This window comes from Hyla sarda (assembly GCF_029499605.1).
Source record: "Hyla sarda isolate aHylSar1 chromosome 1 unlocalized genomic scaffold, aHylSar1.hap1 SUPER_1_unloc_6, whole genome shotgun sequence".
Classification (NCBI taxonomy): Eukaryota; Metazoa; Chordata; class Amphibia; order Anura; family Hylidae; genus Hyla; species Hyla sarda.
Window position 1 is genome coordinate 676,305 of NW_026607592.1, and position 24,757 is coordinate 701,061.

The 24,757-nt window shown below is 44.7% G+C and overlaps 3 protein-coding genes across 3 annotated transcripts in view; 1 reads left to right on the top strand and 2 right to left on the bottom strand.

Moving 5' to 3' along the window:
* LOC130298231 (oocyte zinc finger protein XlCOF22-like) overlaps positions 1-24,757 on the bottom strand; it is a 171,469-nt gene that overhangs the window by 144,263 nt on the left and 2,449 nt on the right. The gene's annotated exons all lie outside the window — the stretch shown is intronic.
* LOC130298236 (oocyte zinc finger protein XlCOF22-like) overlaps positions 1-24,757 on the top strand; it is a 246,966-nt gene that overhangs the window by 115,725 nt on the left and 106,484 nt on the right. The window lies entirely within an intron of this gene.
* The window catches only part of LOC130298235 (oocyte zinc finger protein XlCOF6-like), a 72,310-nt gene continuing 60,579 nt past the window's right edge, over positions 13,027-24,757 (bottom strand). Inside the window, exon 4 of the mRNA XM_056551159.1 lies at positions 13,027-14,364. Within this exon, the coding sequence (XP_056407134.1) occupies positions 13,860-14,364 (505 nt within the window). The 3' untranslated portion in view covers positions 13,027-13,859. The remainder of the gene's footprint in view (positions 14,365-24,757) is intronic.

A 24,757-nucleotide genomic window follows, 5' to 3' on the forward strand; every position in this document is an offset into this window, starting at 1 on the left:
AATAATAATACTATCTAAGCTTTATTCTTATCTGATTTCTTCTGCTCCTAATAGTAACCAAAATGCATCTTATATGAGAAGAGGAGCTGAATATCCAACTCTCTGAAGAACAGTGCGGATTTATCTCTAGCGCTCATGTGGCTCCTCCCCCTGTATTCGTATACAGGAGAGTTCATATAAGTTATATTGTCGGGGGTATGGGACTCCTCCTCTCCTTTTGTCACATGGTATTCCAGAATCTTCTCAATGTTGGAGGTGTGGGAGTGAGTCGTGGACTCTTTTACATATACAGGGGTCTTGCTTGAAAATATAATCTTTCTGGCAGGAAGATATTTCGATTACCGTATATACTCGAGTATAAGCAGAGTTTTTCAGCACATTTTTTTTTGCTGAAAACGCCCCCTCAGCTTAAACTTGCCTAAATAAATATGTTTTGTAGTGAAATCCGTTCAGGCATACAGGTGGAGGGGTAGGATGGGCCAGCCATCTTCACAGGGAGGCCCCCTTCTCCGCACCAGGCCGGACTCATCCAGGGAAGGGACGCTACAGGGACTGTCTGCATACTGCTGGGAAGGTGAGCCAGTCCAGGCCATCCAACTTCATCGGGCGGCCCTCTTCTCCGGCCTGGCCCCAGACTAGTGACGCTTGGTTAGGGACGTTGCCATGGACGGCCGTGCACAGCAGACACCCCTGACATGACAGACTTGTCCCTTTCCCGGCTGCTAGGCAACAGGAAAACACCAGCCGCCAAGAGCTACAAATGGATGGATGGAGGCTTATACTCGAGTCAATACGTTTCTCCCTGGTTTTTGTGGTGAAATTTGGGGCCTCGGCATATACTCGAGTATGTACGGTATTTTCTTGGTTACAACAAGAAGATTAATTTTACTCTAGAAATGGTTCTTTTTCGACTTGCTGAATCACACACCTACTATTGGTGACTAGACGACTAATTCCGATATACTAGAGATCTTCTACCCCCTCCAACCATTTTGCAGCGGTACAAAAAAAATGTTCCCAGTTGTTTAAAATTTGAGGAACCTGTTTCATAGCAAAATTTCTTGTGCAATTCCTTGGAGACTTGTTCTCCTTAGCTTACTTTTAGAACCTTTTCATTAACACCTTAAGAACCAAGGGTGTACCTGTACCCCCTGGTCCCGTTCCCGTGCTATAATGCAGGGTCACGGGCCTACCCCACGTCATAGCCGTGTGGTCCCGGGGGCTATCAGTGCCAGGACCCGTGGCTAATGCCGTACATCACCGATCACGGTGATGCCCGGCATTAACCCCTTAACGCCTAAGTTGATTGCAGTGTCTAAAACTAAACTAAACCTTTCCCGGCAGCTCAGTCGGGCTGTTCTGGCCCGCCACAGTAAAATCGGTGCATGTAGTTATAATTTTTTTAAACTAGCCAAATAAAATAAAACCTATATAAATTAGGTATCCTTGTGACCATATGAACCTACACAGTAAATATATGGTGTCATTTCTACCTGCGTGTGTGCGCGTGTATACCTCGATATACCCCCAGGAAAAGCAGGGGGAGAGAGGCCGTCGCTGCCCGCTTCTCTCCCCCTGCCTTTCCTGGGGTCTATAGCGCTGCTGTCGGCCCTTTTCACCCCCTGGTTATCGGCGCCGCTGCCCGTTCTGTCCCCCTGACTATCAGTGCCGGCGCCGACAGCCAGGGGGAGAGAAGGGGCAGCGGCACCCATTGCCGGCGCCGCTTCCCCGTTGCCTCCCCCCCATCCCCGGTGGCATAATTACCTGAGTCGGGTCCGCGCTGCTCCAGGCCTCCGTCGTGCGTCCCCAGCGTCGTTGCTATGCACGGCGCGGCGCTCTGACGTCATGCGCCGCGCCGTTCAGCGCATAGCAACGACGGAGGCCTGGAGCAGCGGAGTAGCGCGGACCTGACTCAGGTAATTATGCCACCGGGGATGGGGGGAGGCAACGTGGTGCCGCTGCCCCTTCTCTCCCCCTGGCTGTCGGCGCCCCTTCTCTCCCCCTGGCTATCGGCGCCGGCACCAATAGTCAGGGGGACAGAACGGGCAGCGGTGCCGATAACCAGGGGGTGAAAAGGGCCGACAGCAGCGCTCTAGACCCCAGGAAAGGCAGGGGGAGAGAAGCGGGCAGCGACGGCCTCTCTCCCCCTGCCTTTCCTGGGGGGGTATCGGCGTATAACACGCACACAGACTTTAGGCTAAAAATTTTAGCCTAAAAAGTGCGTGTTATACGCCGATAAATACGGTAATTAAAAAGTAAAATTGGTGGCACAAAAAAAAGCCTCATATGGGTCGGTAGGGGGAAAATTGAAAGCGATGTTTTTTAGAAGGTGAGGAGGAAAAAATTAAAGTGTAAAAATTTAATAAGAGGACGTCATGGCGTAGCGGCGACTGCGAGTAGGCTCCTCCTCCTTCCTGTGTGTCCTAGTCCGTGACGGCTCTGGAGCTCCCGGAGCCGAGGGGAGCTGCCGTGTGCGGTCGTTGATGGCCCACCTTGTAGAGCTGAGGCACCCTTGGGGGGGGTGCTTGAAGTGAGCCGAAAGGGATGGTGCCGTGAGGATGGATGGAACCTGGGACCTTATTGTGGCTAGATTTGTGGGGGAGAGCAGGGGGGCTATGGTCCGGCTCTCCCCCCGCCCGTTCCCTCCTCCTTACTTCATTTAAGGGTCAGTGAACGGTCAATTAAGGGCAGGCCCAGGGGTGGGGGACTTTTGGGAGTTGGGGGGGGGATGTGTGAGGGATCAGGGGTTAATGAATTTTGGTATGGGCTCTTCTGGGTGGTGATTATTATTGATGCATGCTGGGGATGTCAATGTTTGCCCCCCCCCCTCTCTTCCCTGTCAGTGGCCCCCCTTCTCCCCTCCTCCATTGTTTTGGGGTGGGGGGGGCCCTCTGCCAGGGGGGGGGGGCAGGTGCAGATGTGTCTTTGTGGTTCTGGGGATATTGATGGAATGGGGGTGGTTGGGGGTTATTTGTAAAGAATGGTGGGTAAAGGATGGACTATTTCTTTCCACTGGGGATCCCAATAGGTAACATTTTCTGACATGATACTCCCCCACTTCTGATAATAGACATTGAGGAGCTCTAAGTAATTGCTGCCGGAAGGGAGCCTGCAATCAAATCCACTTGTGATCTGCAAGTATGACAGGAGACTGCGGAGGTATGACCGGGGAGGAAGGAGCTGGAGGTTATCTACTTTATGTGAACACAGAGACGATTAAGTCCTTTTCTTCTTTGTTACTCCTCTCTACCTTCAGGCTACAAGCAACATATATTTAGTAAGGGAGGAGGGACGCAGGAGAGACTATGCCTCCTAAGACTAATGTAAGAAAATCTGTATCCCCTAAAGGGGTCACTGGGGCTGGCAAGATTGATAAGTTTGTGAAGGCCTCTCCAGGGTGGAATAAAACAAGAAGTAATAAGACTTCACCCCCTAAAGTTGGATCGGAGAATACAGGTTCTCGTTTTGCAGTATTACAAGATATATCTGATAACAGGGAGGAGGAGGTGGAAGGAGCTAAAAAAAAAACAAAATAGAGAGGAAGAGGAAGTTCAGAGATGTAATCAATCCCTGGTATGCTAGGGCAACTCAAATAAAACGGCTGGCGGCAGCAAAAGTACAGTTCTCACTAATCTTCCCTGCTAAGCTACGTGTGATGTATAATGATAAAGTTTATTTTTTCTCAGATTGTGCTGAGGCGGGAATTGGATGGACCTGGAAGGGATAAAATGATTGTATTATGTATTTGCCTGGTTGACATCCGGTTTGGATGGATCCTTTATTTTTTTATGTTGGATGTATCTGAACTGGATGCCATCATGGAAGGATATTGTATTTATTTTTGATAGGAGAGGGGTGGGAGGAGGAGGAGCTGGGTGACGTAGGATAGAGACCGGCTAATGTTAGCGGATCATTTGAGGGGAGGAGGGGGGGTTGGGAATGTCTGAAGGGGAAGGGGTTTTGAATTTTTTTTTGTAAATACCTAGTATAATGAACAATAAAGTGAGGTTATTTTTTTGGAATGTGAGGGGGATGGGGGAGCGACGTAAGAGAGTGGCCATACTGGATAGGGTACAAAATTATTTGCCAGCAATCGTTTGTCTGGTTGAATCACATGTTACTGAGGAAACAGAGAGGAAGATTACTAGGAGATGGGCACAAATGGAGTTTCACTCCTCGGCTTCCAGCTATTCGGCTGGGGGCTCAGTTTATATTCATAGGGCCATTCCGTTTAAAATTTTTGGTAAGAAAATAGATGTAAGAGGGCAGTATATGTTACATGTTAGAATTTTTGATTGGGAGGGAGTGATGGCCTTTTTCTATGTCCCTCCCCCATTCTCCACTCAGCCTTTGTTAGATTTAATAAATTTTTGTAAAGGGAAAGAAGGTCTCCCTCTATATTTGGTAGGGGATTATAACTGTGTAATGAATCCCACTTTGGATAGGACCTCCACTAGGAATGCAAAAGAGTTGGAAACCCCCCTCCTTAAGTTGTGTACAGAGATGGGTTGGAAAAACCCATGGCGTTTAATGAATCCTGATAGGAGGGTGTTTTCCTGCTTCTCGGCCTCCCATAAAGTAGCATCAAGAATTGATCTAGCTCTCTCTAATGATAAGGGGTTGCAGGCTATTACAGGTATTAGATACGAAGAAAGAACTATTTCAGATCATTCTCCAGTTACAATGGAATTGTGTTTCCGGGATCAGGGAAGAGAGAGGGAGAGGGTCTTTACTTTGAATTTGCACTGGCTAAATCTGATTGGAGGGAAGGAAGAAATTGTGAAGGAGATATGGGAATGTTGGGAATTTAATAAGAACTTGGCCCCTTTCCCTATGGTATGGGATACGATAAAAGCAGTTGTGCGGGGGATTCTATATAGGGTTATACAAAGGAAAAAGAGGGATTTTAAAAAGGTAGAACAGGACCTTAGGGAGAAGGTTAGAATTGTAGAAGATGATTATGAGGAAGAGAGGTCGGAGAAGAAGTTTAAGGATTTAGAATCAGCGCAAGGCAAGCTGGCTGATTATTATTTAGGATCTTTTTTTCAGGTCAGGATTTTGTGGAGGGGGCCCGTCCGGGGAAACTATCAGCAAATTTATTTAGAGCTCAAAGGGAAAGTAGTGATATTCTTGCACTGCAAGATAGTAATGGAGCTATTCAAACAACACAGGAGGAGGTACAGGAGATCGCCCGCTCGTATTATCAACAACTATATAGTACGGAGGAGCCTGCAGGGGGAAGAGAGATTGAGGAATATTTAAAGGGAATTGAATTACCTAAGATAAGTAAGGAAGATCTTGATAGTCTTAATAAAGAAATTACAGTAGAGGAGTTGGGGAGAGCTTTGGATGGATGCTCGCTTTCATCAGCCCCAGATTTGGATGGCCTGCCTTACTCTATAGAGAATATAAGGAGGTCTTATTACCTATCCTTTGCATGGTCTTGGAGGAGGCTCGGCGGGGAGGGGAATTGCCGGCCTCCATGCTTGAAACAAAAATAGTCCTCATACTTAACCCCTTAAGGACCCTGGGTTTTTCCGTTTTTGCACTTTCATTTTTTCCTCCTTACCTTTAAAAAATCATAACTCTTTCAATTTTGCACCTAAAAATCCATATGATGGCTTATTTCTTGTGCCACCAATTCTACTTTGTAATGACATCAGTCATTTTACCCAAAAATCTACGGCGAAACGAAAAACTAAAAATCATTGTGAGACAAAATTGAAACCCCCCCCCCCCATTTTGTAACTTTGGGGGCTTCTGTTTCTACGCCGTAAATTTTTCGGTAAAAATGACCCCTTCTCTTTATTCTGTAGGTCCATACGGTTAAAATGATACCCTACTTATATAGGTTTGATTTTGTCGGACTTCTGAAAAAAATCATAACTACATGCAGGAAAATGTATACGTTTAAAATTGTCATCTTCTGACCCCTATAACTTTTTTATTTTTCCGCGTACAGGCCGGTATGATGGCAAATTTTTTGCGCCGTGATCTGAAGTTTTTATTGATACCATTTATGTATTGATAGGACTTATTGATCGCTTTTTATTCATTTTTCATGATATAAAGTGACCAAAAATACACTATTTTGGACGTTGGATTTTTTTGCGCGTACGCCATTGACCGTGCAGTTTAATTAATGATATATTTTTATAATTCGGACATTTCCGCACGCGGCGATAACACATGTTTATTTTTATTTACACCGTTTGTTTTTTTTTATGGGAAAAGGGGGGTGATTCAAACTTTTATTAGGGAAGGGGTTAAATGATCTTTATTCACTTTTTTTTTTTTTTACAGTGTTCTAGCTCCCATAGGAGACTATAACACTGCACACACTGATCTCTTATACTGATCATTGTTATCCCATAGGAGACTATAACACTGCCCACACTGATCTCTTATACTGATCATTGTTATCCCACAGGGGGCTACAACACTGCATACGCTGATCTCTTACACTGATCATTGTTATCCCATAGGGGGCTATAACACTGCACACACTGATCTTATACTGATCATTGTTATCCCATAGGAGTCTATAACACTGCACACACTGATCTCTTATACTGATCATTGTTATCCCATAGGGGGCTATAACACTGCACACACTGATCTTTTACATTGTTCAATAGTTTTTCATAAGAAACCACTGATCGATGATTCTGCCGCTTGACTGCTCATGTCTGGATCTCAGGCACTGAGCAGTCATTCGGCGATCGGACTCCAGTAGGCAAGGTAGGAGACCCTCCTCGTGTCCCAGAGCTGTTCGGGATGCCGCAATTTCGCCACGGTGATCCCAAACAGCCCCCTGAGCTAACCGGCAGTGATTTACTTTCACTTTAGACGTGGCTTTCAACTTTGAATGCCGTGTCTAAAGGGTTAATTAGCCACAGGTCCCGGTCGTTGTTAGAGGTGGAAAGTTAAATAATATATGTGTTACTCCTAAAAACTGCACCTTTCAGGAAAACAAAAAGAGGAGTTGGGAGGTCATATTTGGCCCGATTGCAAGGGAAGCGTGGGAGGGCATACTGTTTAATGTTAAAAAGTGTTCTATTAACAAAAGACATCAAATTAATTGAGAATAATATATTTATATTTCTCTCCGGTAAGTTTAAGTTATTCCAGACAATTGAATATAAACTAGGAATGAAGAGAGATTGGCTGGGAACAGAGGTTATTTTAGGGGATCTGAGTAAAATTAAAAAGGGACGAGAGTTATTGAATCGTATCTTTACGCTAGAGAGGGCTTTTTGGGAATAGCGGACCAAATATAATTGAATGGTGTAGGTTGGTCCAAAAAGTTCAAAGGTATGAGAAATGACGTTGTGGTAATTTCAAAAAAGGTTTAAATAAACACAGAATGATCTGGGCAGAGTGGGTGGAGTAGAAAGGGAAATTGCTTATTAAGATGTTTGTTTTTTCCCCCCTTTCTTTCCCCTTCTGAGGGGTGGGAAGGGAGGGGGGGTTATGATTGTATAGGCTTTGGCCATATGTATTTTGTTTGTATCTATTTGTAATTGCAATAAATTTGTGTTAAATAAAAAAAAAATAAAGTGTTATAAAATGTAATGTTGCTTTAAGAGTTATACCATGTGATATGTCATGTGATTGTTACCCAGGAGGTACCAGTGACCAGGTGACCCCAAGAGTGACCTATGGGCTCCCTGCTAGTCTCCCCCATATAACCCCTGAGTGGAGCTTCTCTCCCCTCTGCTGAGGTCCAGTGCAGTCTTGTCTAGTGTGTGTGTCCAGAGTGTTGGAGACCTCAAACTCCAGTCCTGCAGCCGCCATCAAGTCAAGTAAGAAAGTCACAGTTTTACGAGTCAAGTCAGTCCCTGTCATCTGTCAAGTCAGCGTGGTCTGCATTCAATTGTCCAGTCCTACTACAAGTCCCAGCAAGGCCTTAAGGTCTCTGCGTCACTGGTCACCTCCTTGGGCCCTGGCTGAACTGTATAGACTTTACCATCTGTCTACCCTCAGTAAAGCTACTGTTGTCCATAACTTGGCATCAGAGTCTTTATTGCCCCGTGCCTAGCCCAGGATCCAGCAGTATACCTTTGGGTGGTTTAAGGCTAAACCACGCCCTGGCGTCACGAATACAAGGGGTTAATGCCATCTGCCCCTAGGGTAATAACATCTTCCCTCATCACACCCCCATACCACATAACCAATCAATGACGGCTGCTGGGTTGCTGGTCGAGATACGAAAGCTAGCCGACACAGGGAGCTCAGGCCTCTCGCTGTGACTCCTGCTGCCATGCGCCCCTACTCTGCTGCGACCTCTGCCAGCGCCTGGTGAATTTAGGCCTCTGCCACTTCTCTGTGCATGGCCTGGCACTTTTCTGCCTGACATACTAGTAGAACTGCTGAGTGTGTATATATTTCACTTATTTGTGGATAATAATAAAAAAAAGGTTGCACTAGAAATGAGTAACTATCTAGTGGGTACGTATTTTAGTGCTGTTACACTAACTGCCCCATATGACCTTTAACCAGAATAAATGTGGAAGTGCTGAGTGCGTATATATATATATATTTCACTTATTTGTGGATAATATGCCCCAAAAAGGTTGCACCAGAAATAAGTGTACTCTCTCTGTGAGCTGTCCCTGCCTGTCTGCAGTGATGCAGGCTTGAGGTGAATGGATTCGCTGCTGTGAAGAATAAGATCTGTATTGCCAGTAACACACAGTCTGCTCTCTGAGCTAAAAGTCCCACGAATGCCTGTCTTCAGCAATGGCTGCCGAATATATAGGGCTGTGACATCACAGGCTGGCTGGCTGCTGATAGGCTGCATGCCAACATGTGATTCAGGAAGATCCCTCCTTACCTTCCCAGAATTCCTTGACCTCACATGTGTAGCCACCATTTTAGCCCCCCTGGCCCGCACAAAATGGATTTTAATTAAGCGATTCGTTTTGTCGAATCGTGGCAATATTCGCATTCGTTACAAATCGAATTTTCCATGAAGTTCGTAACAAATTCGGATTTGTCCAATTCGCTCCTCTCTAATTATACATATATAAGTATGTATTACTGTCAACTATCCTATGTACATGGTTAAAGGGGTTGTTCAATGAACGTACTAAAAAAACAACACCTCAGATCAGCTTAGGACATTAGCCTCGTATCTATTATTCTCCTGTGACCTTTGTATCTCCTGTACGTGGCTCTAATACACCTTTTTGCCCTCCTGCTTGTTCCCTTCCCCACACGCTGTCTTTAAACTACAGGTCCCAGCATTCTTTGTTGCCGCTCTGTGCTCACTTCCTCCTAACTGCCGTTTTCTGTCCCAGTCACCTGACCAGCCCCAGCACTTGGAATGTTACTAAGCAATCATTCCCATCCTGCTTCCATCTTCTGTACTATATAGCAATGATTCACAAAATGGGGGCCTCCGACCGGTGTCCTGTCTGCCGTGTCCAAGATTTCAGGCTCCGCTTACCCCCATACCCCTCAAGTGGCATTACTGTCAATGGTACCGGGTCAATTGAAATCGTTGAAAAAGGGTCTGACCGGTACTCTTCTATCTGCTGCCCGTAGGGTTCTCCCCCGCAAATGGACATCCGTCCTACCCCCGACTTTGGCTGACTGGGTAGGTGAGGTGCAATACATCTACGGGATGGAGTAGTGCATGGCGGACATGGCATCTAAGCCTGAGCGTTTCCAGCTGCGCTGGTCTCCGTGGGCCGACTTTTTGTCCTCCCCTGAATATCGGGCCCTGTCCCTGTCTTCTCCTCAGACCGATTCTCAGCTGGCCCTAGATACTGCCCATCCTCCCCTGTGAGGGTCTGTCCTCCTTTACCTGTCTCCGCTCCTTGGTTTCTGGCTCCCTCTACCCCTCCCATTCTGCCCCCTACTAGCTTTCCTCTGGGCTCTTTGCGACATCCTTTTTCTCGCACCCTCCAAGTAGCCTTCGTTGTGAACCTCCCCCCCCCTCTAGTTTCCCCTTTTTGTGTCTTGTGTATGTGCGGTTCTTTGTGGTTTACTTTAGTAGTGTATTGGGCCTCCCTGCCTGTCTAACCCACTTAGTTCTCAGCTGTGCCATGATAGTATAAGTGGTTGGGGCCCGGATATGCTGTTATGGGTTCCAGTGCTTGCACGACCTGGCTGCCTGAATGTTCACACTGAAAAGTCATTCTTCCCCTTTCCGTTGGCTAGATGTCCTGGATTGCTTGTCTCTCCTCCCTTACCGGAGGCCCCCCTGACCTCGCTAGTGGTATGTTGGTTCCCTGTAGGCTCTAGCTGTACAACCCTCACTTGTGGACCGAAAGCCGGCGTCCAACTGCTGGAAACTGCATTGTCTCGGATTTATTGACCTGCCTATTTTGTGCTATCTAGCGCCTGACCGGCGTATGTATATGTTTCAGAACTGATTGTGTGGACTTCCCATTTCCGATGTCTGTTTTTCCCCTTTTTTTTTTTCCCTTGATTGTTTGATTTCCGCCTCCTTGGAGCGGATGTTGTCTTTGTTATTAATGTTTAATAAAAACTTTTGAAAAAAAAATAAAAAATGGGGGCCTCCATCTGTTGCAAAACTACAACTCCCAGCATGCCCAAAAAGTCAAAGTCCATCTGTGCATGTGTGTAGTTGAAGTTTAAGGGTACGTTCAGATGAGCGGATCCACAACCTATTTTACGCTGCGGATCCAGCACCGAGGGACCGGTACAGGGTGCCATTAGATGTGCCTGCTTGCAACAGCAATCTGGCCTGCGATGTGCGAGTCACAGCGCACATGCACAGTATATTCACACATCGTGGCTGCTCTCGGCCTAGCCCAGGGAGCAGGGGGAGTGGCCGCCATGTGTGCAGGTACCACCACGCATGCGCGGCAGCTCGCACATTGCAGCAGTGTGTCTGCTCATAGCAGCGTAGTGCCACTCCGAGCAGGTTCATCTAAAAGCACCCTGTAGGGGTCCTTCAGCCGTGGATCCGCAGCGTAAAATACGCTATGGATCCGCTCGTCTGAACATACCCTTAAAGTTTTTAAACAACTGAAGGCACCTTTTTTGGGAAACACTGCTACATAGTAATTATATATATATATATATATATATATATATATATATATATATATATAGATATATATAGATATATATAGATATATATATAGACAGAGATATATCTCCCCAATAAAGTTCTGCTAAAGCATTTTATATATATATATATATATATAGGTTGTATATATACAGTACATATACACACAGTGGTCCCTCAACATACGATGGTAATTCGTTCCAAATGAACCATCATTACTTGAACCCATCGTATGTTGAGGGATCCGTTCCACAATAATATATAAAGTTATACTAATGTGTCCTCGCCGCTCCGGACAGTCACCGCTGCCCTGGATCGTCGTTCTACATCGCTGTCATCGCGTCGCTGTACACGTCGCTCCTATTGGATGACGGGGCGGCATGCGCAGCGACGTAATGACGACTGAGAGCTACGACCATGCAGCGGAGCATGAAGAGGATGGTCCGGAACGGCGGGGACAAGTGAGTGATAATCACCGGAGCACACAGGCACCTTAAATGGCTATGCGGCAGCTGAAGCAGTCTGCGCTGCAGGAAACAGTTTATGCGATGGCCCCGACATACAAAAGCATCATATGTTGATGCTGCCTCTGAGAGGCCATCATATGTTGAAATGATCGTATATTGGGGCCATCCTAGGTCGGGGGGTCACTGTATATATTTGAATAAAAATATCTATACACTCGTATGTATTTTTTTCATACAAGTCATTGTGCGTATTAGATATCTTTTATAAAAATATTTTTAGATATTATATATAATCAGTGTTTCCCAACCAGGGTGCCTACAGCTGTTGTAAAACTAAATGCCTAGGTAACCAGAGGCTGTTTTGGCATGCTGGGAGTTATAGTTTTGCAACATCTGGAGGGACACAGTTTGGAAACCACTGTGCAATGGTCTACATTGCCCCATAACCTCTGATGACGCCACATCGTGGTGAAACATGTTAGGAGGGGCTCTGTGTAGTTTTTAATTACAGCACAAGCACTAAATAGCTGCACATACTGCAGATGTGCGCTATGTATTAGAGAAATAATTTTGCCGCCTGGTGTGGCATGATATCATAAGAAAGGGAGTGCGATTAGTGCTGGTCTTTTTAAATCACACAATTTATACTCACGGTTTATTTTCATAATTTAATAAAAGTTAAGTTTTATAAATTAGAGTGAGGGCTAAAAAGTGGACTGGCCCCCTCAGCCGTTTGACTGAGTTGAAAAAAATTCATAACTTTGTTATGTCCACCCCTCATTTAGGTCCTTTATTTTGAAGAGTTGTAGTATTGCAACATCTGGAGGGCAAAAGTTTGGTGACCACTACACAGTGGTCTCAAAACCGTGCACTTCCATCTGTTGCATAAATAAAACTCCCAGCATACACTTCAGCTGTCAGTGCATGCTGGGAGTTTTAATTTTGCAACATCTGGAGGGCAACAGTTTGGAGACCACTGTGCAGTGGTCTACGAAAGGCACTCCTCCAGATGTTGCAAAACTACAATTCCCAGCATGCTCAGACAGTCCAGGCATGCTGGGAGTTGTAGTTTGGCAACATCTGGCCCTTCACATGTTGCCGAACTACAACTCCCAGCATGCCTGGACAGTCTGGGCATGCTGGGAATTGCAGATTTGGAAGATCTGAAGGGATCAGTTTGGAGACCACTAGAGTGTGGTTTCCAAAATGAGCCCTTCTAGCTGTTGCATAACTACAACTCTCGGCATGCCCTTCGGCTGTCAGTGCATGCTGGGAGTTGTAGTAAAATAAAAAAACATTAGGTAGGCAGCTGTGCCCCCACATTAGGGGCATTATTTCCCCACATTAGGAGCATAGTTTCTCCACATTAGGTAGCATAGTTTCCTCACATAAGGTAGCATAGTTTCTCCACATTAGGAGCATAGTTTCCCCACATTAGGTAGCATAGTTTCCTCACATTAGGAGCATAGTTTCTCCTCATTAGGTAGCATAATCTCTCCACATTAGGTAGCATAGTTTCTCATTAGGTAGCATAGTTTCTCATTAGGTAGCATAGTTTCTCCACATTAGGTAGCATAGTTTCTCCACATTAGGTAGCATAGTTTCTCCACATTAGGTAGCATAGTTTCCTCACATTAGGAGCATAGTTTCTCCTCATTAGGTAGCATAGTTTCTGCACATTAGGTAGCATAGTTTCTCCTCATTAGGTAGCAGTTTCTCCTCATTAGGTAGCATAGTTTCTCCACATTAGGTAGCATAGTTTATCCACATTAGCATAGTTTCTCCTCATTAGGTAGCATAGTTTCTCCACATTAGGTAGCATAGTTTCTCCACATTAGGTAGCATAGTTTCTCCACATTAGGTAGCATAGTTCCCCCACTGCCCTGGAACACTATTACTGCTCCGGTCAGTGTGACTGCTGGGGCTCACCCGAGTTTCTGCGGCCGCTCATCTCCCTCCTCCACGCTCCAGGGCAGACATCAGTGCCGGGAGCGTGAGGGACTAGACGCGCTGCCTCACGGGTGTTGCTACACAGAAGTCTCCCGCTCTCCCACGCAGATGGAGAGTCAGGTGGTCATCTGAGCAGTTGGTCATGTGACTTCCATCTCAGAAAGTGGGGGCTGTAGGAGGAGGGACAGCCGCTGAGACGGAGATGCCAGAACAGGGAGGCAGAAAAGGGTTTTGATGACATTTCACCTTATGAATAGTGGTGGAAGGAGTGTAAATTTTTTATGGATGTTTATTGCAAAAATAGAAAACTATGAAGGAGGAAACTAATAATAGAAAAAATATATATTAACTGACCTACCCCTTTAATATCTAGATGTGTTATCTGCATCATTTATTGCTCAGAATTGACTTCTCCCCTGTGTGAGATGTTTAACAAGACCGGACATCTCTGTTACACATTTACTACTTTTTGAACATGAAAATGGCTTTTCTCTTGTGTGAGTTCTTTGATGTACAACAAGATCTGATTTCTGAGCAAAACATCTCCCACATTCTGCACATGAAAATGGCTTCTCTCCTGTGTGAGTTCTTTGATGTACAACAAGACCTGATTTCCGGGTAAAACATTTCCCACATTCTGAACATGAAAATGGCTTCTCTCCTGTGTGAGTTTTTTGATGTACAACAAGACCTGCTTTCCGAGTAAAACATTTCCCACATTCTGAACATGAAAAAGGCTTCTCTCCTGTGTGAGTTTTTTGATGTACAACAAGGTCTGATTTCTGAGCAAAACATTTCCCACATTCTGGACATGAAAATGGCTTCTCTCCTGTGTGAGTTCTCTTATGTCTAAAAAGATTATATTTGTGGGTAAAACACTTTCCACATTCTGAACATAAATACCGCTTGCCCCTTGCACAATCTCCTTGATGTCCATCATTCCTTCTATGAATTTTATTTTGCTGAACATCCTGTGATGACTGAGAAGACCGGACCTGTATATAAGGATGAGATGACAGATCTTGGCTGTGAAGGGCTGAGGGTGTATCTGGGATAATGGAATGTTCTTCATATGTATCTTGTGTGATATCATCATCTGCTTTATAATCTGAAGATATAAGATTCTCCTCTGATCTCCTGGTACAAGAATCTGCCAAGAATAAAACAGATGTTATCTACATAAGGTGATTTTAGTACGTACCTGGCAGGCAGTAATGGACATGCTTAGGAAGGATCTGCGCTTGTCTTGGGGCTAATGGTTATGCTTTGCGATTACCATAACACTGTGGCTAGCTTTTTGTGAACTGCTATTTCCTGTTTGAGTTCCCTTCTTTGCCTACAAATCCCATAATTCCATTTTACTCCCTCCCACACATGAGCCAACCCACCCATTGAAACATAAATTAACTGCATACATTCAAAAGACCTGTGGTTTTCAAACAGGGTGCCCACAGCTGTTACATTAGTTGCAGATTGATCTCTCTCCCACCAAGCGATCTCTCCACCCATTGAAGCAGACAAGCTCCCTGTCATCAGATGACTAGTGATGTCAGGTCTCGGCCGCATTGCAACCTGGGAAAAATCTGAGACAACAGTAATTTTGGATGATGTTAAAAATAAATATTGGGGTGAAAATCACATAAGAATTGTGAGAAAACCGTCACACACAGGTACAGACACTATATTATGAACTACACTAACTTTACAGCCCCTGTAGCATAGTCAAATAAAAAAAATTCCTGGAATACCCCTTTACCCCCTTAACAACCCAGGAAATTTAAGCTTTTGTGTTTTCTTTTTTTTTCCTCCTCTCCTCATAGCCATAACTCTATATTTTTCCATCTACATTGCGTTTGAGAGCTTGTTTCTTGTAGGACAAAATCCCATTCAGCACAGCATGATGTATACAGAGTGAGGACAGCTGCATAACACAGTCAGTGACTACAAACACAATACAACCTAAACCGGGGACCTTAAAGGGGTACTCCGCCCAAAGACATCTTATCCCCTATCTAACGTTTTTTCAGAATGCTTGCTTTGGGCAGCCGTGGTCGTGATGTCACACCCCCTCCATTCATATCTACGGGATGGGACGTGACGGATGCCGGGTGCTGCATGGAGACCGCGGGGGTACCAGAGATGGGAGTACTCCCTGAGTAACTTGAGCGCATAACAACTCCTAGACTGAGCTGGAAAGAATTCCCTCCTTTGGGCAGAGGGACCCACCACACTACCCACCAGAAAAGGAAGAAAGGAAGGAGAAAGACAGAAGAGGAAAGGGTTAAAAGGAGGAGCCAAGAGTTACCGAGGATAGCAAAGAGGTGAAACCTGAGAGGGAGTAATGAGGGAGAACCACACCGGCCCCCCCATACCTTATGGAACTTATCAGGGCACTTTCTTATTCAAGGTGAGTGTTTATTGCAGAAATATCGCCACGAGGCAAAACTTTATCTATATTTACAATTTAGTTGTTTTCTGTAGATTTGAAGTCTTCAGATTCGTTCAAACGTTACATGGTTTTTATGCAATTTGCGCAACTATGGGAATAGCATAATTTTTAAAGCAGTTCTGGAAAATCATGGGATATAAGCAATGTATGAACACAGCCTTAGGGGAGGTGTATGGCTACTATATATCCTGATCCCATAGAGATAGCAGCAGTATACAGATAGAGCTGAAGGGGAGGTGTATAACTAATATATATCCTGATCTCATAGAGATAGAAGCAGTATACAGATAGAGCTGGAGGGGAAGTGTATAACTACTATATATCCTGATCCCATAGAGATAGCAGAAGTATACAGATAGGGATGGAGGGAGGTGTATACCTTCTACATATCCTGATCCCATAGAAACAGCAGCAGTATACAGAGAGCTGGAGGGGAGGTATATAACTACTATATATCCTGATCCCATAGAGACAGTAGCAGCAGTATACAGATAGAGCTGGAGGGGAGGTGTATAACTACTATATATCCTGATCCCATAGAGATAGCAGCAGCAGTATACAGATAGAGCTGGAGGGAAGGTGTATAACTACTATATATCCTGATCCCATAGAGATAGCAGCAGCAGTATACAGATAGAGCTGGAGGGAAGGTGTATAACTACTATATATCCTGATCCCATAGAAACAACAGCAGTATACAGATAGAGCTGGGAGAGGTGGTTTCTGGGAGCTGCCAGGATAATCTGATATGTGATGATGTCATCCTGTAGTTTATAGGAAGTCAGCTGACCGAGGACTGACCTCTTCCACTGATACATTAAACACTGATTTTCTGTGGGTTAGACTTATCACATGACTCAGTTACAATAATTTATCCCCCCCCCCCAAAAAAAAAGTTAAAGGGGTAAGTTAAGTGCATATTCATTTTTTTTAGAAGATTTTTTTTTAACCAGTCATGAAAAAAAATGTGTTAATTTGGAATCGATGAAATCGTACTGACCTATGAATCAAATTAGCAAAATGACATTTTCTTTTCAGTTTCACCTCACAAATAATACAATTGCTTCAGTTTTAAAGAATATTTAATGGGAAATGAAGGATTTCATTATCAAATACAGTGGATTCTGCAAAAAACATGTCTATGTCTATTACAAGGCGAGGAGGGAAGAAATAAATGAAAAAATGAAAATTGGCTGCATCATTAAGGGGTTAAAATAATATATAATACAAAAATAAAGTATAGCAGAAACCAGGTCAAACACACAGCCAGGGGTCAGAAACCAAAGCTAGACACCCAAAAGCAGCATAGTCAGAAGTCAGAACCAGGATTAGGAACCAGATGTCAGCCAGGCCAGGATTATTAATGGAATCACAATCAGGAACAATAGTAACGCGCTTGGAGATCAGACTGCCTCTGCCCTTGCTTGGTCCTTGAACTGTTGCCGTTAAATAGCCAGGACCCAGCAGGGAAGGAGCTGGATGATTGAAAGGTATCCAAGGAAATAAGGAGGTGCTCATAAATATCAGCTGAGGTTTTGTTGTCTGAGAAACCCACAGTGGAGCAAAGGAAAGACAAGAGCCCTCAACAGTACCCACCTCTAAACAAACCCTCCACATAGGGGAGCAACATATTTGTGACGGAATTAAAGGGGTACTCCGGTGGAAAACAATTTTTTCAGGAACTGTCCAGAGTGCAAGCAAATCCCCATAGCAAAGCTATGCTGCTCTGGACAGTTCCTGACATGGACAGAGGTGTCAGCAGAGAGCACTGTGCTCAGACAGAAAATAAATTAAAAAAGAAAACAACTTTCTAAGGAGCATACAGCAGCTGATAAGTACTGGAAGGGTCAAGATTTTTAAATAGAAGTCAATTACAGATCTGTTTAATTTGTTGGCACCAGTTGATTTAAAAAAAAATAGTTTTCCACCAGAGTACCCCTATATGCATGAAAGGCACAGAGAAGGGCAGGAGCACATACATCTGTAGTTGGAACCCAGGACCGTACCTTGGGCAATGTCTTCAATGGATTAGATACTGGAGGCCGCCCCTGGATACATGGTTTAACTTTTTTTAGCCAGTTGATATGAGAAAAAAATAATAGTATTTCACTGGAATACCCCTTTAAAGAGGAGAATCCCACACCATATGGAACAAGTCGGCAGCCAGAGGGCCACACCTCGTCTGTCCCACATATTAATTAATTAATCTCAGAAAAAAAAAGCCTACAAAAAAAAACTACAGCTCATGGCGCAAAGAATAAACCCGAATACAGATCCGTAGGTGGAAAAATATAGAGGTCAGAACACAGGGCCACCAGAATTTTCCCAACAGGGCCCATAACAACTGATTTCTCCTGTTCGGCTGGAATCATGGAAAACCCCCATCACTAGGCTTCTCGGGAGGAGCAGAGCTTAGAGCGGTGAGAATGGGGCCCCCAACAGGCAGGTGACAGTACTACATATAGGGCTAGAATACGGTCAGCAGGTATGACTGGTATGAGACAGGGCATCAGCTTTAGGTTATGTTCACACCGCAGAATGTCTGCATGGAATTCAGCAGGAATATTCCACACGGACATTAAGCTGCAGCAGAGTCCGCTTGATTTTAATAGGATTTTAGTATATGTGCTGCCGAGGCGACTTCTATAAGATTCTGCTGCACTGTGCACACGACGGAATGTCCAGATAGACTTGTCTATTCTTCCTGCAGATTCCGATAGGAAATGTATAACAGTCTATGAGACGCAGCATTTCTGAGCCGTCCTATCGGCCATCGGATCAATTAAATGTGCGGAATGTCGCCCGTGTTTTCTGGGTGTTCATTCCGCACATTTTCAGCCATTTGAACCCGGCCTTAGTGTTACATAGTTACATAGTTACATAGTTACATAGTTAGTACGGTCGAAAAAAGACATATGTCCATCAAGTTCAACCAGGGAATTAAGGGGTAGGGGTGTGGCGCGATATTGGGGAAGGGATGGGATTTTATATTTCTTCATAAGCATTAATGTTATTTTGTTCCATAAATGTATCTAATCCTGTTTTAAAGCTGTTAATTGTTCCTACTGTGACCAGTTCCTGAGGTAGACCGTTCCATAAATTCACAGTCCTCACGGTAAAGAAGGCGTGTCGCCCCTTGAGACTAAACTTTTTCTTCTCCAGACGGAGGGAGTGTCCCCTCGTCCTTTGGGGGGGTTTAACCTGGAACAGTTTTTCTCCATATTTTTTGTATGGGCCATTAATATACTTATATACGTTTATCATATCCCCCCTTAAACGTCTCTTCTCAAGACTAAACAATTGTAACTCCTTTAATCGCTCCTCATAGCTAAGATGTTCCATGCCCCATATTAGTTTAGTCGCGCGTCTCTGCACCCTTTCCAACTCCGCAGTGTCCCTTTTATGGACAGGTGCCCAAAACTGAACAGCATATTCCAGGTGAGGCCGTACCAATGCTTTATAAAGGGGGAGTATTATGTCCCTGTCCCTTGAGTCCATGCCTCTTTTTATACATGACAATATCCTGCCGGCTTTGGAAGCAGCAGCCTGACATTGCATGCTATTCTGTAGTCTGTGATCTACAAGTACACCCAGATCCTTCTCTACCAGTGACTCTGCCAGTTTAATCCCCCCTAAGACATACGATGCTGCAGGTTATTAGTACCCAGATGCATAACTTTACATTTATCCACATTGAACCTCATTTGCCAAGTGGATGCCCAGACACTTAGTCTATCCAAGTCATCCTGTAACTTATGCACATCCTCTATAGACTGTACCGTGCTACAAAGCTTGGTGTCATCTGCAAAGATAGAAACAGAGCTGTTAATACCATCCTCTATATCATTGATAAATAAATTAAACAACAGCGGGCCCAGTACTGAACCTTGGGGTACACCACTAATAACCGGGGACCAATCAGAGTACGAATCATTGACCACCACTCTCTGGGTACGATCCATGAGCCAGTGTTCAATCCAGTTACAAACTAAAGTTTCCAAGCCCAAGGACCTTAACTTACCTGTCAGACGTCTGTGAGGGACAATATCAAACGCTTTGGCAAAATCCAGAAACACTATATCCACAGCCATTCCTCTGTCAAGGCTTCTACTCACCTCTTCATAAAAGCAAATTAGATTGGTTTGACAACTTCTATCCTTAGTAAACCCATGCTGGCTATCACTTATAATACTATTATCCCCTATGTATTCCTGTATGTAATCCCTTATAAGTCCTTCAAACAATTTACCCACAATGCACGTTAAACTTACCGGTCTATAGTTTCCTGGGGAAGACCTAGAGCCCTTCTTGAAGATTGGCACCACATTCGCCTTGCGCCAGTCCCTTGGCACAATACCAGACACCATAGAATCTCTAAATATCATGAACAGGGGTACAGATATTACTGAACTTACCTCTCTAAGAACTCTTGGGTGTAGTCCATCCGGCCCTGGGGATTTGCTTACATTTATATCACTTAACTTACCTTGTACCATCTCTACATTAAGCCAGTTCAGTACATTACATGATGTGTTACCAGCACTGACCTGTACATGATGTGTTACCAGCACTGACCTGGCCAATGTCAGCTCCTTTTTCCCTAGTATATACAGAACTAAAGAACCCATTCAGTAGCTCCGCCTTCTCTTGATCGCCTGTGACAACCTCCCCATTATCATTATTAAGGGGTCCTACATGCTCTGTCCTTTTTTTTTTTGCATTTATATATCTAAAAAAATATTTAGGATTAGTTTTGCTTTCTTTGGCCACCTGTCTCTCATTTTGAATTTTTGCTGTTTTTATTACATTTTTACAGATTTTATTAAGCTCCTTGTACTGTTTAAATGTTATCGCTGACCCATCAGATTTGTATTTTTTGAAGGCAATTTTTTTGTTGTTTATTGCTCTTTTAACATCATTTGTCAGCCATGTAGGATTTAATTTTAATCGTTTATATTTGTTCCCCTTTGGTATATATTTAGCTGTATAGTTATTTAGAGTTGATTTAAAGATGTCCCATTTACCTTCTGTATCAGTATTTGACAACACTTCCCCCCAGTCTATGTCCTGTAGTGCAGCCCTCAGCCCAGGGAAATTTGCCTTTTTAAAGTTATATGTTTTTGCCTTCCCCGCCTGTCTTTGTTTTCTACATTTTAAGTCAAAAGTAACTATATTGTGGTCGCTATTACCAAGGTTTTCCCGCACAGTTACATTACCAATCAGCTCTGCGTTGTTGGAAATGATCAGATCCAACAAGGCATCACTTCTTGTTGGGTCCTCCACAAACTGGCCCATAAAATTATCCTGCAATAAATTTAGGAATTGTCGCCCCTTTGTAGTTTTAGCCAACCCCGGACCCCAATCTATATCTGGATAGTTAAAATCTCCCATTATTACCACTGTACCTGCCCGGGTGGCCCTCTCTATTTGTTTATGAAGCCGAACATCTATCTCTTCAGTGATATTAGGGGGTCTGTAGATTACCCCAAATATTATTTTTTCAGTATTTCCCTCCTTTTGTAATTCTACCCACAGTGATTCCACCTCCTCAGAATCATCACACACTATGGCATCGTTCACACTGACTTTCATACCACTTCTTACATACAGACAGACTCCACCACCTTTTCTGTTCATTCTATCCTTGCGAAACAATGTAAACCCCTGCAGATTGACAGCCCAGTCATGTGAGGAGTCCAGCCATGTCTCAGTGACCCCAACTATATCACCAGCCATGTCTCAGTGACCCCAACTATATCAATATGTTCCTCCAGTATCAAGGCCTCAAGCTCCCCCATTTTATTTGCTAGGCTTCTGGCATTTGTGAACATACACTTTACATTTCCATCCTTTATGTTATTGGGGTTAATGGGATTCAAGGGTGTAAGTTTTATTTTCCTATGAAGCCTATTCCTATTAACTATTCTAACCCCTCCCTCCGGTCCACCCCCAGGTACATTTATAATTCCCCCCCTCTATCTACACTATCTTCCCCCTCTTTGCTGTAGGTTCCCTCCCCCCAAGTCCCTAGTTTAAACACTCCTCCACCCTTCTAGCCATCTTCTCCCCAAGCAAAGCTGCACCCTCCCCATTGAGGTGCAGCCCGTCCCTACGGTAGAGCCGGTAACCGACAGCGAAGTCAGCCCAGTTCTCCATGAACCCAAACCCTTCCTTCCTACACCAGCTTCTGAGCCACTTGTTTACCTCCCTGATCTCCCGCTGCCTCTCTGGTGTGGCTCGTGGTACTGGTAGTATTTCAGAAAATACTACCTTGGAGGTCCTTGCCTTAAGCTTGCGGCCTAAGTCCCTGAAATCATTTTTAAGGACACTCCACCTACCTCTTACTTTGTGTTCTTAGTGCCAAGAAGAAAGGAGACACATAATAAAATGGGGAGAAGAAGAAGAGAGCTCACCTAGCCTGTCCTAGAGATAAACATTTGGCCGCAGGGAGGTAAATGAAGTGTTTGTGATCCATAAGAATTAGAATAGGTCCGGTAGTACCCACAGACAAGTGTGGCCACTCCTTGAGGGACAAATGATGGCCACTGAGGAAAGATTCCTGGTAAGAAAGCTATAAGGATAAAATGGTCTCTCTGGGGTAGGAAGGTGAGACACCTATTCTGTCTCAGACGCATCGTATGAACGGGAAAGCTGGGTTGTGGTGACCCAGGATGGGAGCTGTGGTGACGGCAGCTTTCAGGGTGGAAAACGTTTGTGACCTTCGTGGAATTCACATTTCTCCAGTTTGTAATACAGAACAATCTCTCACAACGTAGCAATGCAGCTAAAGATTACAGCGCCGGAACTCTGCATATACTACACGGATGTGAGTAAGTGACCCCTCTTTGTAAAGCTGTTTACCCCACTATAACCCTGTATATTGGCTTTAGTGTGGAGAACAAGGGGTCAGATTCTCTATAAGTTACTTTGGATAAGACTGTAATGTGATTGAGGCCCCTGCGATTGATACAGGGCCTCAACTCACCAATCCCAGGGGCCTCAACTCACCAATCCCAGGGGCCTCAACTCACCAATCCCAGGGGCCCCAACTCACCAATCCCAGGGGCCTCAACTCACCAATCCCAGGGGCCCCAACTCACCAATCCCAGGGGCCCCAACTCACCAATCCCAGGGGCCTCAACTCACCAATCCCAGGGGCCTCAACTCACCAATCCCAGGGGCCTCAACTCACCAATCCCAGGGGCCTCAACTCACCAATCCCAGGGGCCTCAACTCACCAATCCCAGGGGCCTCAACTCACCAATCCCAGGGGCCCCAACTCACCAATCCCAGGGGCCCCAACTCACCAATCCCAGGGGCCTCAACTCACCAATCCCAGGGGCCTCAACTCACCAATCCCAGGGGCCTCAACTCACCAATCCCAGGGGCCTCAACTCACCAATCCCAGGGGCCTCAACTCACCAATCTCAGGGGCCTCAACTCACCAATCTCAGGGCCTCAACTCACCAATCCCAGGGGCCTCAACTCACCAATCCCAGGGGCCTCAACTCACCAATCCCAGGGCCTCAACTCACCAATCCCAGGGGCCTCAACTCACCAATCCAGTTTCTGACCTGGACAGAGGTGTCAGCGGAGAGCAGTGTGGACAGACTGGAAAGAACTACACAACTCCCTCTGGAGCATACAGCAGCTAACTATTGGAAGGATTAAGATTTTTAAATAGAAGTAATGTACAATACTGAATACATTTCGAGCACCAGTTGATTAAAACAATTAATTTCCATTGGAGTACCCCTTTAACCCCTTAACGACGCAGGACGTAAATGTACGTCCTGGTGAGGTGGTACTTAACGCACCAGGATGTACATTTACGTCCTATGCATAACCGCGGGCATAGGAGCGATGCCCTGATCATGCGTGGCAGGTCCCGGCTGCTGATCGCAGCCAGGGACCCGCCGGTAATGGCGGACATCCGCAATCGCGCGGATATACGCCATTAACCCCTCAGATGCCGTGATCAATACAGATCACGGCATCTGCAGCATCGCGGTCACTAAAATGGATGATCGGATCGGAGCCCCCTGAAGAAGGAGCGAACAGTGACTGTAGGGGTCCAGTGGAGTGCAGACGTTTACTTATTATGGTGCACATGACTTCATGATAGTTTTACATCCGGCAATGTGTACATTGTATATGCACACAGAGAAGTTTTTTCTGCAGACAGGACACTATAGACAGGAGGATAACCTCCCCTAGGGACACCAATTAGTCCGCAGATTATATATGAGAGCTCCGCAAGGTTCATGTGCAATATTATAATATCAGCATTTGCATGTAATATGGTCTGTACCCCACTGAAAGTTTTTATTGGTGCGCCATTGTGAGTTATACCTCATGTTTTAAAGATTTTTTCTAGAATGTATAATAAAGTTTGGTATTCTTTTGGAGATTGTTGTAGCTCTATTTTTTTCATTGGTAAAAAATAAATAAATAAATAAAAAATTTAAAGAAGTAATAGAAAAGTATATAATCACGGGTATCATTTTAATCGTATTGACCCAAAGAATAAAGAACACGTCATTTTTACCGTAAATTGTATGTCGTGAAAATGAAACCTTCCAAAATTAGCAAAATTGCGGTTTTCTTTTAATTTCCCCACACAAACAGTATTTTTTTGGTTGCGCCATACATTTTATGGTAAAGTGAGTGATTACATTACAAAGGACAACTGGTCGCGCAAAAAACAAGCCCTCATTACCGTCTTTGTCTTGTATTGTATGGCTCTTTTTTCTGCCCCTGTCAGCCCACTTGCCTGGGCAGCCTGGCTTTCTACTTGCCTGCCCCCTCATCTTACTGTTTTTATGCCCCTGTCCAGGTGTTTGGACG